The sequence below is a fragment of the Episyrphus balteatus genome, chromosome 2 (assembly GCF_945859705.1).
Source record: "Episyrphus balteatus chromosome 2, idEpiBalt1.1, whole genome shotgun sequence".
Taxonomy (NCBI): Eukaryota; Metazoa; Arthropoda; class Insecta; order Diptera; family Syrphidae; genus Episyrphus; species Episyrphus balteatus.
The window spans coordinates 111485692-111497223 of NC_079135.1; the positions used below are offsets into that span (position 1 = coordinate 111485692).

General features: G+C 35.5%; 2 protein-coding genes across 2 annotated transcripts; one reads left to right on the top strand and one right to left on the bottom strand.

Moving 5' to 3' along the window:
- Positions 1-1451: 1451 nt before the first annotated feature.
- Positions 1452-6135, top strand: LOC129910499 (synaptonemal complex protein 1). The gene is made up of 3 exons (XM_055987902.1): positions 1452-1639; positions 1701-2499; positions 5082-6135. Exons 1-3 carry the CDS (start codon positions 1578-1580, stop codon positions 6075-6077), a joined length of 1857 nt encoding a protein of 618 aa, XP_055843877.1. The 5' UTR covers positions 1452-1577; the 3' UTR covers positions 6078-6135.
- A 232-nt stretch (positions 6136-6367) lies between these two features.
- On the bottom strand, positions 6368-10818 carry LOC129910500 (mannose-1-phosphate guanyltransferase beta). The gene is made up of 3 exons (XM_055987903.1): positions 10489-10818; positions 9893-10430; positions 6368-6942 (listed from the first exon to the last, which is right to left on the bottom strand). The coding sequence occupies exons 1-3, from the start codon at positions 10657-10659 to the stop codon at positions 6542-6544; spliced, it is 1110 nt and encodes a 369-aa protein (XP_055843878.1). The 5' UTR covers positions 10660-10818; the 3' UTR covers positions 6368-6541.
- Positions 10819-11532: the final 714 nt, after the last annotated feature.

Genomic DNA, 11532 nt, shown 5'->3' on the forward strand with positions numbered 1-11532 from the left:
TTCGCATCAGCAGCGTACAAGGCTTTAAACAATAAATACAAATCTTTTGAAATAAATTATTTCTCTCTTTTAATTTTAAGGCCTTTTCTTCCATTCGTCAATGTTCTTTTTCTCCGTCTGCAAATCTATTCTTGTTTCTTTCTGTTCTTGAAGAAAGAGAATGACAAAGATAATTTTAGTACAAAGTCAAAGTTCTTTTTCTCCGTCTGCAAATCTATTCTTGTTTCTTTCTCTTCTTGAAAAAAGTGAATGACAAAGATAGTTTTAGTACACCCAAAATGGTTTTTAGTACACCGAAGTAAAAAGCTGAATTTTTTCACTTATCATGTTTTAAGTGATTTTATGGAAAACCTGTAGCTTAACAAAAATGTATGGGAAAACTTGTGTTTTGGATGGACTTTTTTTTGTTGCGAAAACCCGGTTTTGGTTCGGAGTGAAAAGGCTATAATGGTGTTTTCGTTTGGAAAAAAAAATCAATTTATTTTTTGATCTAAATCTGTCAAAAAATTGTTGTTGTGACTACTTAATTGTAGTTGAACTATTCAAAAATTGTTTTTTGACAGATTTTGATTTTTTTACCAAACGAAAAAACACTATAAGTCAATTATAGCCAAGGCTTTAAGGCTTGGCCACACCGGAAAGGTGTGCCTTAGCGGTACGGGTAATTGTATGAAAAAAGTTTCACCCATGAAAGGAATTTTGAAGTTCCACCTTTGAATTGTTTTAATATAGTTAAGGCTTGGCCACACCGGAGGGTATGCGGTAGCGGTACGGGTAGCGGTAACGATATTTGTATGAAAAAAATTCCACATCTGAACGTTGATATGTCAGTTTGGAATTTTTTTCATACAAGTACCGTTACCTCTACCCATACCGCTACCGCATACCCTCCGGTGTGGCCAAGCCTTTAAGCCTTTACCACACCGAAGGGTATACGCGGTAGCGGTACGGGTAATTGTATGAAAAATATTCCACTCCTAAACGTTGTTGTTCCAGTTTGAAATTTTTTTCATACAACTACCCGTACCGCTACAGAATATACCCGGTACGAGTATGTCAAGCCTTTATAAAAAAATATTCTAATCTAAAGCCTTAACTACATACACCACTTTTTGAAAAAGTACAAAAGTGAAAATTATTTTTTTTCTGGCTTGCGCAATTGTTTTGTGAAAAAGAGCATACAAATTGTTTTTTAGGCCAAAAAATAAGCTTTCTGCATCATTTGTTTTAATTTTCCAGCCCGAAAAACTATACAAAAATGCGTTTGAAAAGTTTCACTTTTGTACTTTTTCACTTTTTGAGCCAATGTAGTTAAGGCTTAATACTTAAAACTGTAATACTCTCTGAACACAGCTTTTAACAACCCCAGTGTAAGCGTGGTGTAAGGTTTTTGCATGTACCTCCGTGGCGGCTAAGAGCTAAAAGCTCCCGCCATCCTCTTACTCAAATGTCAAATCGAACAAACCTACTACTGTCAAAATAATTTGAATTTTATAATTTCAAAAAAGATTTTAAAATTTTAATAATTTCGTTGTAATATCTCATGTAAATTAAATAATTTAATAAAATAAAATAAAATGCAAAGACCACGACGAACTACAGAATATGAAACTCCATCAGAAAAAGCACGTCAATCAAGGTAAATTTATTAAACAAACACCTACAAACTTTTATCGAATTTATTATAAACAAATTTTCAGACCAAGTCGCCTCCAACAACCTATGCGTCGTCCATCAATACGCGATGGTTCCTTAACTAGAAGCTCCTCTGCCGAACCACTTAACTCACAAATCCCTGCTACAAACAACCATCTTGCCATACCAACTTCAACAAAACGACAAAGAAGCAACAGTGTAACTAGCGCCCGCACACCTCAACGAACTCCAACTCACATAACTCCATCAAAAGGATCACAATTCACCGGAGAACAACAACGTGCTGCTATCAATGACAAACGTTGGATACAAGAACAAGTCACTCGAATCACTGACTACCTTAAAACAGTTGATTGCGGGATAAATACTGAATTCCTTAGTCGTGGTGGATTAAAAACCATGTCGATGAAACAATTCATTGGTCTTGTCGATTACTTTTTAAAATTCATTGCAGGAAACAAGTTCAAAGTTGGTTCCAATCATGTCGAGTCTATATTAAAGATTCTAAATCAAATTGATTATCCATACACTGTGAATAAGTCATGGTTAAAGACTCCAACAGCTCCGCATGCTTTTGGCAATGCTGTGATGCTTTTTTCATTTTTCATGGAATTCATTCCTCCCCCAGATAATATAGAATTGTTTAAAAAGAATCATTTAATTGTTAGCGAAGAATTCCCAGATATGGACTTTGCTTTTAAACTGTCCAACATGGCTGAAGAGGGTTTTTCTTTGTGGAACAATCAGAAAAACGAAGAGTTTGAGAAGCTCCAAAAGTTCGCTGTCGACGAGTTAATTTGCAAAAAGACATCAATTCCCAGTTCGGATGCAATGGACGATGAGGTAATTGTTAGATTTTTTTTTTTTTAGATTAGATTGATTTTTATTGTTTCATTTAAAATAAATAACATATCGTCGGCTTAGAGTGTAAACCTGCTAACTCCACTTTTGGGCAAATTTGAGTTAGGAATGCGGTTTTAAAGTTCTAAGGGAGGCATTGTCTGACATAAATTTTGTTGTTCAATTCTACTTCTATGTTGGTCAAATGGCGTGATGAGTAAAACAGTTAGTTAGTAAGAGTGACCAGCGCCGTAAGGTGGCTAGAATACGCTGTGGATTTGGCCTCAACCAACAAGCTTTCCCAGCAAGCTCTATCCTTAACTCCCTGCTTTCAGTTTCGCACGCCAAGTTGATGGAGGTCCCCTTTCACTTGGTTGAGCCACCTCAGACGAGGTCGTCCTCTACTGCGCCGTCCCTCTGGGTTGGAGTCGAAAAATTTCCAGGCCGGAGTATTGTTTTCTGGGATAATAAGGGACACCTTAGTTGCTCGAGAGAGGGCTCTGCTGGACAATTGGCTTCTCAAACCAAAGTAGCAGCGGTTGGCAAGTGTAATTCTCTGTTTGATTTCAGCGCTGATGTTATTGTCTGTGTATATAGCGCAGCCTAGGTGGACGAAGTCTTTTACTACCTCGAAGTTATGGCTGTAGATGGTGACGTTTTGTCCGATGCGTCGATGTTGTGTGTCCTTTTTTGACGAAAGCATATACTTGGTTTTGTCCTCAAATAATTCCTGCTAACTCCACCAGAACGTCTTAAAACCACAGTTATCTCATATTAATAAATATGAAAAAAGAGTGTTTTCTAACCATTTAGAGCAACTGCATTCTTAATTGCATGGTTGATCATCACTTGAAGTTAACATGAGGCTTAGAGGGGTGATGAGAAAAACATAATGCAATATAATTTCGTCTGAATTAGAACCTTATTATGTACCTAATAAAATTCTGTTTTTGACACTGATACGTGTTAGATTGAGTCAGGCATTATTATTTAAGACTTTTCTTGGTGCCCTTTTGAGAGTTTCACATGGAAATTTTACCACCCGGAATATTTTTGTTGATTTTTATAAAAGCTGTTGCTAGTTTCACTAGAAGGGAATTAACATTTTTCGCTAAAGTATTTTTCGTTCTTTGATGAACCTAAAGTGAGAAAAGAGCTGTCTCGAGCTGTTAAGAAACATTTCAATTCTATTACCTTAAGGAACTTACAGGTAGAGCTATCCCCCATCGACAAGGGGTGCTTCAGACATAATAAGAAAAACTCACACGTCAGTTTACAGGCTTTTTTTTCAAATTAAGTCAATTTTCTAACAAATTGACCCCCTTCTCCCATACTATAATTATTTTTTTTGGCACATTGCTCCTGAATCTCCGTATATTTACAAGAAAATCAATAATTCTTTTGGTAAACAATTTATAACAATGTTTTTATATTTTTTGGGAAAACCTGCTAAATCCAATATTTTTTTGCATTGCTAACAGAAGAAAACATGCAAAAAGATACCATACTACGCACCTTTTTAAATTTGCTTTCATAAATGAAATGAAGAGTACCATTCAAACCACAAAATGGTAATTTGGATTTTTTCTTTAAACAAGACCCATTTAACTTTAATGGAGTTAGCAGGTTTATATATACAATAATTACAAAAAATCTATAAAGCATGGCTTTGCCGTCTGCATGATTGATAATGTTAATATTTAAAAATTAAAGTTTTTGATTATATTAGTATCAAATAGTTATAATTATATATTAAAAATCACAATTAAGTATTCTGTTTCTATATGGCAAGAGCAATTTTACAAAATTTAAACAATTTATCTACTTTAATTTCATTCAAAATAATTTTTACTTCAAGTAAGGTATTCTTTCCAAAAACAATTCTTCTAAATTCCATTAAAATAGAACATTGACCAACGTTCATTGCAATTACACCAACCCCCTAAAATTGGTGGGTCTTCCCTGTTTGGTATGTAATTAAGACTCAGTTGTTCACCTCGCAAACGAAACGTCATCATTAATATTTACTACTTTACATTCGTTACTGAAATATTTTCCTTGATTAAGGGAGTGATTCAGCCGCATAAAAAAGCACAGACTCAGCCACTGCCTCAAACACCCAATATTTACTGCTGTGCGCTATGTGCTTATTGTTCAAGCAAGACTTCCAAGCAACGTTTACTGCTGTTTTGTCTTTCTTGAGCATTTCCTTTAAATGCCGTTCCATGGACATATTTTTGGCAATATACACTCCAAGATTCAATAATGTCACCATTGTAAAAATACATTTCGTTTGCACAAGATCTACCCTACCCCCACCTTTCTTAACTATCATTACTTTCAAATTTTTCAAGGTTCACCACAAGATTGTTAAAAGATTATTTAATTGGAAGTCCAATAGGTTCTAGAAATAAAACTTATCTTGATTTAGAAGAACTTGAATGAACAACAGTTTTTATTAAGAATAAAAATATAAGCTGAAAATATTTAATATTTTCTCTTTGATTTTTTAATACAGAAATATGATTACAAAGACTACAGTGATTTTGAGCAAAGTAATAACATTAAACAAATATTTTCAACAGGTAAACCGTCTGAATGATGAACTCGATGCTATTTCGGCCAAAACATCAGACATTCAAGATGAAGAGGAATACTTTCGATTGGACAAAGAAGTGAAGACAAATCAGAGAAAGATCGAAAAAGTTCGCAGTTTGATGCAGGAGAATCAAAAGCGAATTGATAAACTAAAGTCCCAGGTTAACTGCCAACGAGAAATGAATGAGAAGCTTACTTTGAGGGTTGAGGAGTTGCTTAATATTGTAAACAACCAAGAGGTTTCGGTTGAGGAGAGAAACCAGCTGATTGAAGAAGTTGGTCAGATGCAACACGTAGTACGAACAAAGAAACAAGCTGTTTGTGATCTCCAGGAGCTGGACAATCAGTCACAAGTCCAGCTCTCGAGGATGATTAAGCAGTTGACCGAAAAGATTGCCCACTTTAACAGTTACATCCGACAGATTATGATTGATTTTAAAGATCTCGATGTGGATATTGAGTCTCTGTGCTTGCATCAGAACTCTGAGCTAGAAACCAAGATACAACAAGTTCATGGGTTTTTGAAGAAACTTCAACGACACATATCCAATCGAATTGAAGATCTAACTAAAAATATTGATGCTTTTGAAAAACAAATCAAATTAATTTCCTATGAAATATCCAATTGGATTGAACCCAAATCCAAAGAGAATATGCAAATTATCAAAGAGAAACAAATAAAATTGGATGATTTGGATAGGGAAATAATTGGTGTGAAAAATTTCACAACAAATCGATTGAATGAGTTGCATCAGAAATATAAGGAATCAGAAATTGTTTTAAATTCGTTGAAAGATTCAATAGAGAAGAAACGTGAGGAGATTCCAAAGACAACAGAAGAAAATAAAGCTATGATGAAATTGGTGGAGGAAAGATTTGATGAATATTTTACAAATAAAGATGCACTTTTAAATCAATTTCATGAAGCATGCCAGAGGCTTAAGAAGAAAATTGCTGAAGCTGAGGTTATTATGAAAATATGAATTGGTGAGGATTAAATGTTTTAAGATCTTTTTTTAAGTTATTACATATTTTTAAAATAAAAAAAAAAATATTTTTAAAATAAACAAGGGGCTCTTTCTTTGTGGATCCTTGTTGGCAGGACTTGACTCCTTGTTTAAATGAAGTCATCTCCTGCTGCGGTGATGCAGCCTTTTGTCCCAGGTGTTTCGATAAGTGGACTTGGGATTGGATTTATGTGCTGGCCTGAAAATGGGTTCAAGAAACCACATGATTTCTACTAGCATACAAAACGTTCATTAAAACAAAAAAGTTATAATTTTTTAATATGAATGTATTATTGCTAAAAATTTTAAAGAAAAAAAAATGCAGGGTAAAAATATATTGCATGGTAAATAATAAGCCTGATCATAGTAAAAACAACATCACATTACTACATTCAATGTATAAAAAGTAATAGTAGCTGCAGTTGATTTTTATATAGACTTTACATAATAATTTGTGGCTCAGGAACGCTTGAAGCTATACTTTTGTGTGGCAAAACTTGGCCGCCATTAATGTAAATTTCATCTTTTACAATCACATCTTCACCCAGAACAGTTGTCCCCTCCAGTCGCACCCATCTACCGACTATCGAACGCCATCCAACAATACACGAATCCAACCATGAATGCGATTTTACAATAGCACCTTTCAAAATTGTTGATCGTTTTATACAAACACCATCTTCTATTTCTACATCTGGTCCAATTGTGACATTCGGTCCGATACGGCATCCTGAACCGATTTTAGCTGATGGATCAATTAAAACATTACCAACTATCGCTGGTCCAGTATAGAGTGCATTTGGTTGTTTTTGACGTAGTGACGCCAAAAATAAGCACATTCCTGTGGATAAAAAAAGACGTTATGAATTAATAAATAGCTTGTAGCTTGTCGCTAATTTAAAGTGTGTAACCAGTTCCAGTTAGATCGAACTACTTGTTGAACACCTTATATGAGCTATTGTGACGTATTCAGAGCACAGGTCTATAAAGATAAGATCACATCTAGGCAAATAACATCAAGGTGAGCCTAGTGTTTAAGACATCTATTAAAATCTAAGAGTTTTGCATAAAACGTGCATACTATTCCTTGAGTTTGGTGCATTAAAATTTCGAACATTATGAAAATACTTGCTAATACGAACGGCAGAACTGCTGTTAAATACAATACGCTAACGGGTTCCGGGGGCTAGCAAAGTAATGCAAGGCATAAAGAAAATTTAGATCCGCAAGATGAAACGTTGAAAGCATGATCGAGATGCTGAAGAGAAAGCTAGTGAACAACTTGTGCGTCCAAAATGGTGAAACACTGGAAACTGAGTCCGTTTCTTGGACGTGAAGGCAAAAGAATAAAAGATTTTCTATTACGAGACCGACAAGGTAGAAATGGAATTGGTGTTATCCTTGCGGGAAAGCTACAGTTTGATGTCCCTAAAACTGGTGATTCAAGGAAACGTGTGGAATATAGTCAGTGGATACGGATGTGAGAAGTTGGAAAAAGATGCATTTTGGCTAGAATTTCACAACAAATTCTAAGCATCTGCAGAAGTGCAGATCACATGGTCTTATAGTGGTAAATACCAGCTTCATCACAGAAAGCCGACATCTTGGGTCGTATGCAAAAAGAATGAGCTTAAGCTCAATCTCACATTTTAGTACATTTTCTTGAGATCTATCTCAAGAAAATGAGATAGATCTTAAGAAAATGTACTAAAAAGTGAGATAAGAGCTTAAGCTCATTTTTATTGCATACTACCCTTTATCAATTATAGCAGCGGTGGAAATGAAACTCAGATCGATTACCATCTGCATTTGGTATCTAGTTTCATGAAACCGCTAGCGAAAGATTGCAAAGTGATATTGCGCGCAGCGATCGCCCAACAACACTGTCTCGTGCTGACAGAATTTTTTAAGGTGAGAGTACATAGAGCATGTTTAGTGAGCTCGATGAAAAATCTGATCCGCCTTTTAATGCAAACCAGGCTTTTTTTTGGTGTCGCACACACCAACATGAACAAATGTGCAGCTATATTCAAAAGAAGAAGAAATGCTCAAGAAATTCGCTCACCAAAGTTTATTAACGATGCTCAAGGCCTACTTCTTGTGGATGACGACAAAATTCTTCACAGGAGACGACAGTATTGTGAAGAGCTGTTAAATGAGTAGTTTCATAAAAAATATATGTACTTTCCAACAGCCGAACTTTATTTAGAAGAAGTACCCGACCAAGAAAGAAAAAGTGTTTGATCCACCAGGGAAGTGTGTGCACCAGAGAAGCGTCTTTAGTGCATTGTTCTTTATCGCAGTCTTTTACTTTCAGCTTGTGGGTAAAGTGACGGATCGGAAATTGAATCACAGTTATACTTTGCTGATGATGAAAAATCCAACATCAAACGAGCACTTGATATACATACGAGTAGATATTATGAAAGGAAGTGAATACCGCATTAGAGCAAAAAAGACAGAATATCTATGCTGTAAGGAAAATTGACAGAAGCTGAGATGAAGATGCTTCACATGATACCAGATACAAAGCTTGATCGCATTAGAAGCAAAAAATACCGTCTTGCTTAATATATAGCACAACTGACTACTGTCATGTTAAAATGAAAAAAACCCTGAGAACCTATTTCAAAAGGCGATAATGTACGATATACGACACTTACCAACACAATCACGAAGAAGAGACAGGTCCAAAAAATAATGGAGTAAACAAATGCAATGACAATTGCATTCAGTTGGCCTCAGACATTGGACAATTCAAAATCGCCACAGTTTCTTGAAGTCAAAACGACAAACCCCACATGTAGAGCTATGATTTGAAGCATTAAATTGGGGGAGTTGTGGTCCCATCTCAGATCATGATTATCATCGATAAAGGACCTTTAGCAAACTTAGCTAAATAAACAAAGTCACTCTACACTGCGTACCTGGACACGTTGGTGTCCAGGGGAATGAAGAGGCGGAATCTTTAGCAAAAGCGGAAGCAATGTCCCCTTTAATGGGATCAAAACCGTATTGTGGAATAGGAGAAAACGGTATTTAAAATCAAATGAAAAAAAAACTAGTAGGCCAGTAGAGCACAACACGGGGCAGAACTACCAATACTGAGACAGGCCAAAATACTTCCCGGTAAACACAACCAAGAGCGTTTCAAATCCTATATCAGTAGTAGTATACAGTAAGAACAACCTTAAAATAGTCTCCTCAGGGACCACTGTAAGCTAAAAGACACCTAAACATTTTGGGCTTAGTAAATAGTACAAAATGTAGATTCTGTAATAAACAAAAAGAAACACCAGATCACATTCTGGGCAGTTGCAATGCACTAATACACCAAAGATTCAAGTACTTGGGTTGCTACCAAGCTGAAGAGGAACAAATACACAACATTATAGAATTAAGTTAGAGGAGGACCTGTAACATGAGGAACCAACTCCACCAGCTTACACCCCAAATTTCAATCAATCATCTATCAATTGATAATGGAGAAGAACAATGTTCCCGAAATTCTTCCACAATGTAATAGAATAAAACAAATTGAGGTTCTTTCGCCAGTTAATCTTGACCCCCAAAAAATTCCACATCAACAATTTTTCAAAACCAAAGTACCTAATTTGTTTACTTTGTTTTTCTTAAGTTCTAAATATGCTTTGGTGGCTCAATTGATTTTCTTATCTCTATTCTACTATGACGCATCAACATCACTTCGATAAAGATGACAAATATATAAATAGCCAAATACAATTTTCTCATCTTTGTTACAAAAATTATACAACAAAATTTTAAATTACCTGAAAGGAAATCTTTCGGCTGTCCTATATCCATCCAAAATCCAGCCAACTCCATTGCATACAATTGCTTCTCTGCCGCCATAACTGGAAACACTTCTTTCTCAATTGAAGTTGGTTTAATTTCAATTCGATCCAATATAGATGGATTGAATATATAAATTCCAGCATTAATTTTATTGCTAACAAATTCTTGAGGTTTCTCAATGAAATTTGTAATGCGACCACATTGTTGATTATACAAAACCACTCCATATTTGGAGGGTTCTTCAACTTTGGTAACAACAATTGTACCCTCTTTGCCGTGGGCACGATGGAATGCTTCGAGTTGTTTAAATGGAAAATCACAAATTACATCGGAATTTAGAACAAAAAATGGATCATCACTGGCATTTAAAGTGTCTTTGGCTAAAGCTAGTGGACCAGCTGTACCCAAGGGTTCGGATTCGTGGGAGAATTTCAAATCGATACCTAATTTTTCGGCTTCTTGTCTTAATTCTAATTCCATTTGTTCAGCACGATAAGAAACTGCTAATATAACCTAAAGCGATAGTTTTTTAGCTAATTTGTTTATTAAATAATTCTAATAAGACTCTTACTTGTGTTACACCAGCACTAACTAAAGCTTCTAGTTGGTGCAAAAGTATCGGCTTATTGGCAAATTCAACTAAGGGCTTTGGTGTGCTAAGGGTCAAGGGTCTCAGTCGGGTGCCATAGCCACCGACTAGAATTAGAGCTCGGGTGCCTTTCTTTTTATTTGCTTCACTCATATTTTAGTTGAAAATTTTATTAGTACAATTAAATGGAAAGAAATAAAACTATGCCACGACTTCAAAATTAATATCAGAAAATAGAAAAAAAAAACTTTTTTTGTTTGACTTTTCTGATAAACACAACAAGACAACTGATAAACACACAAAAAAAACTATTGAATGGCCATTTGTGATTTGTGAACGTCAGTGCGGCATAAAAAGTGACAAATAGGGTCTCTTTACGGTTGCGAGAAAGAGAAAGCACTATATCAACCTCTTAAATGTCAAATTAGATCTGTTCAATGAAGAGCAAAATTTAAATCCACACATTGGATTGTCGTTAAGGTAGTGTTGCAAGGCAAGTAGAAATTTTATATCCGTACTAGCTGACCCGACAAACTTCGTACCGTCGCAGAATTGAGAAATTCATATAATTTATGTATGAGTAGGTTTTAAAGTGAACAATTTCTTACATTGAGATGGTAAAATTTTCCACACAAAATTGTGCTGTATTTTGGTAAAGTTTTTTCATCATATTTTGACAGCCCGTTTACCACATTTACCACGTTTAAGCTTGGTACACTATCGAGCATACGAGTTATCGATAATTTGTATGGGATAGTTTTTAGCTCCGCTTATTTGTTCGGTAATTTATATGGGAGCTAAAATTCAACTGGATCTGCGTACCGGACTTTACGCGGTTTCAAGTATTCGACGTCACAGTCGAAGAAGTTAGGTTAAGTACTCCAAAAAAAAGAGGGAAAAGCTGTTGGGGCAGACGAATTTCCCTCAGTTTTGGAAAAAGATGGGAGGTCTCATGATTCTCATGAGAAAAGGGAAAGGGTATACGCGAAACTGGGTGCTACTACGTAATACGAAACGAGCGGCATG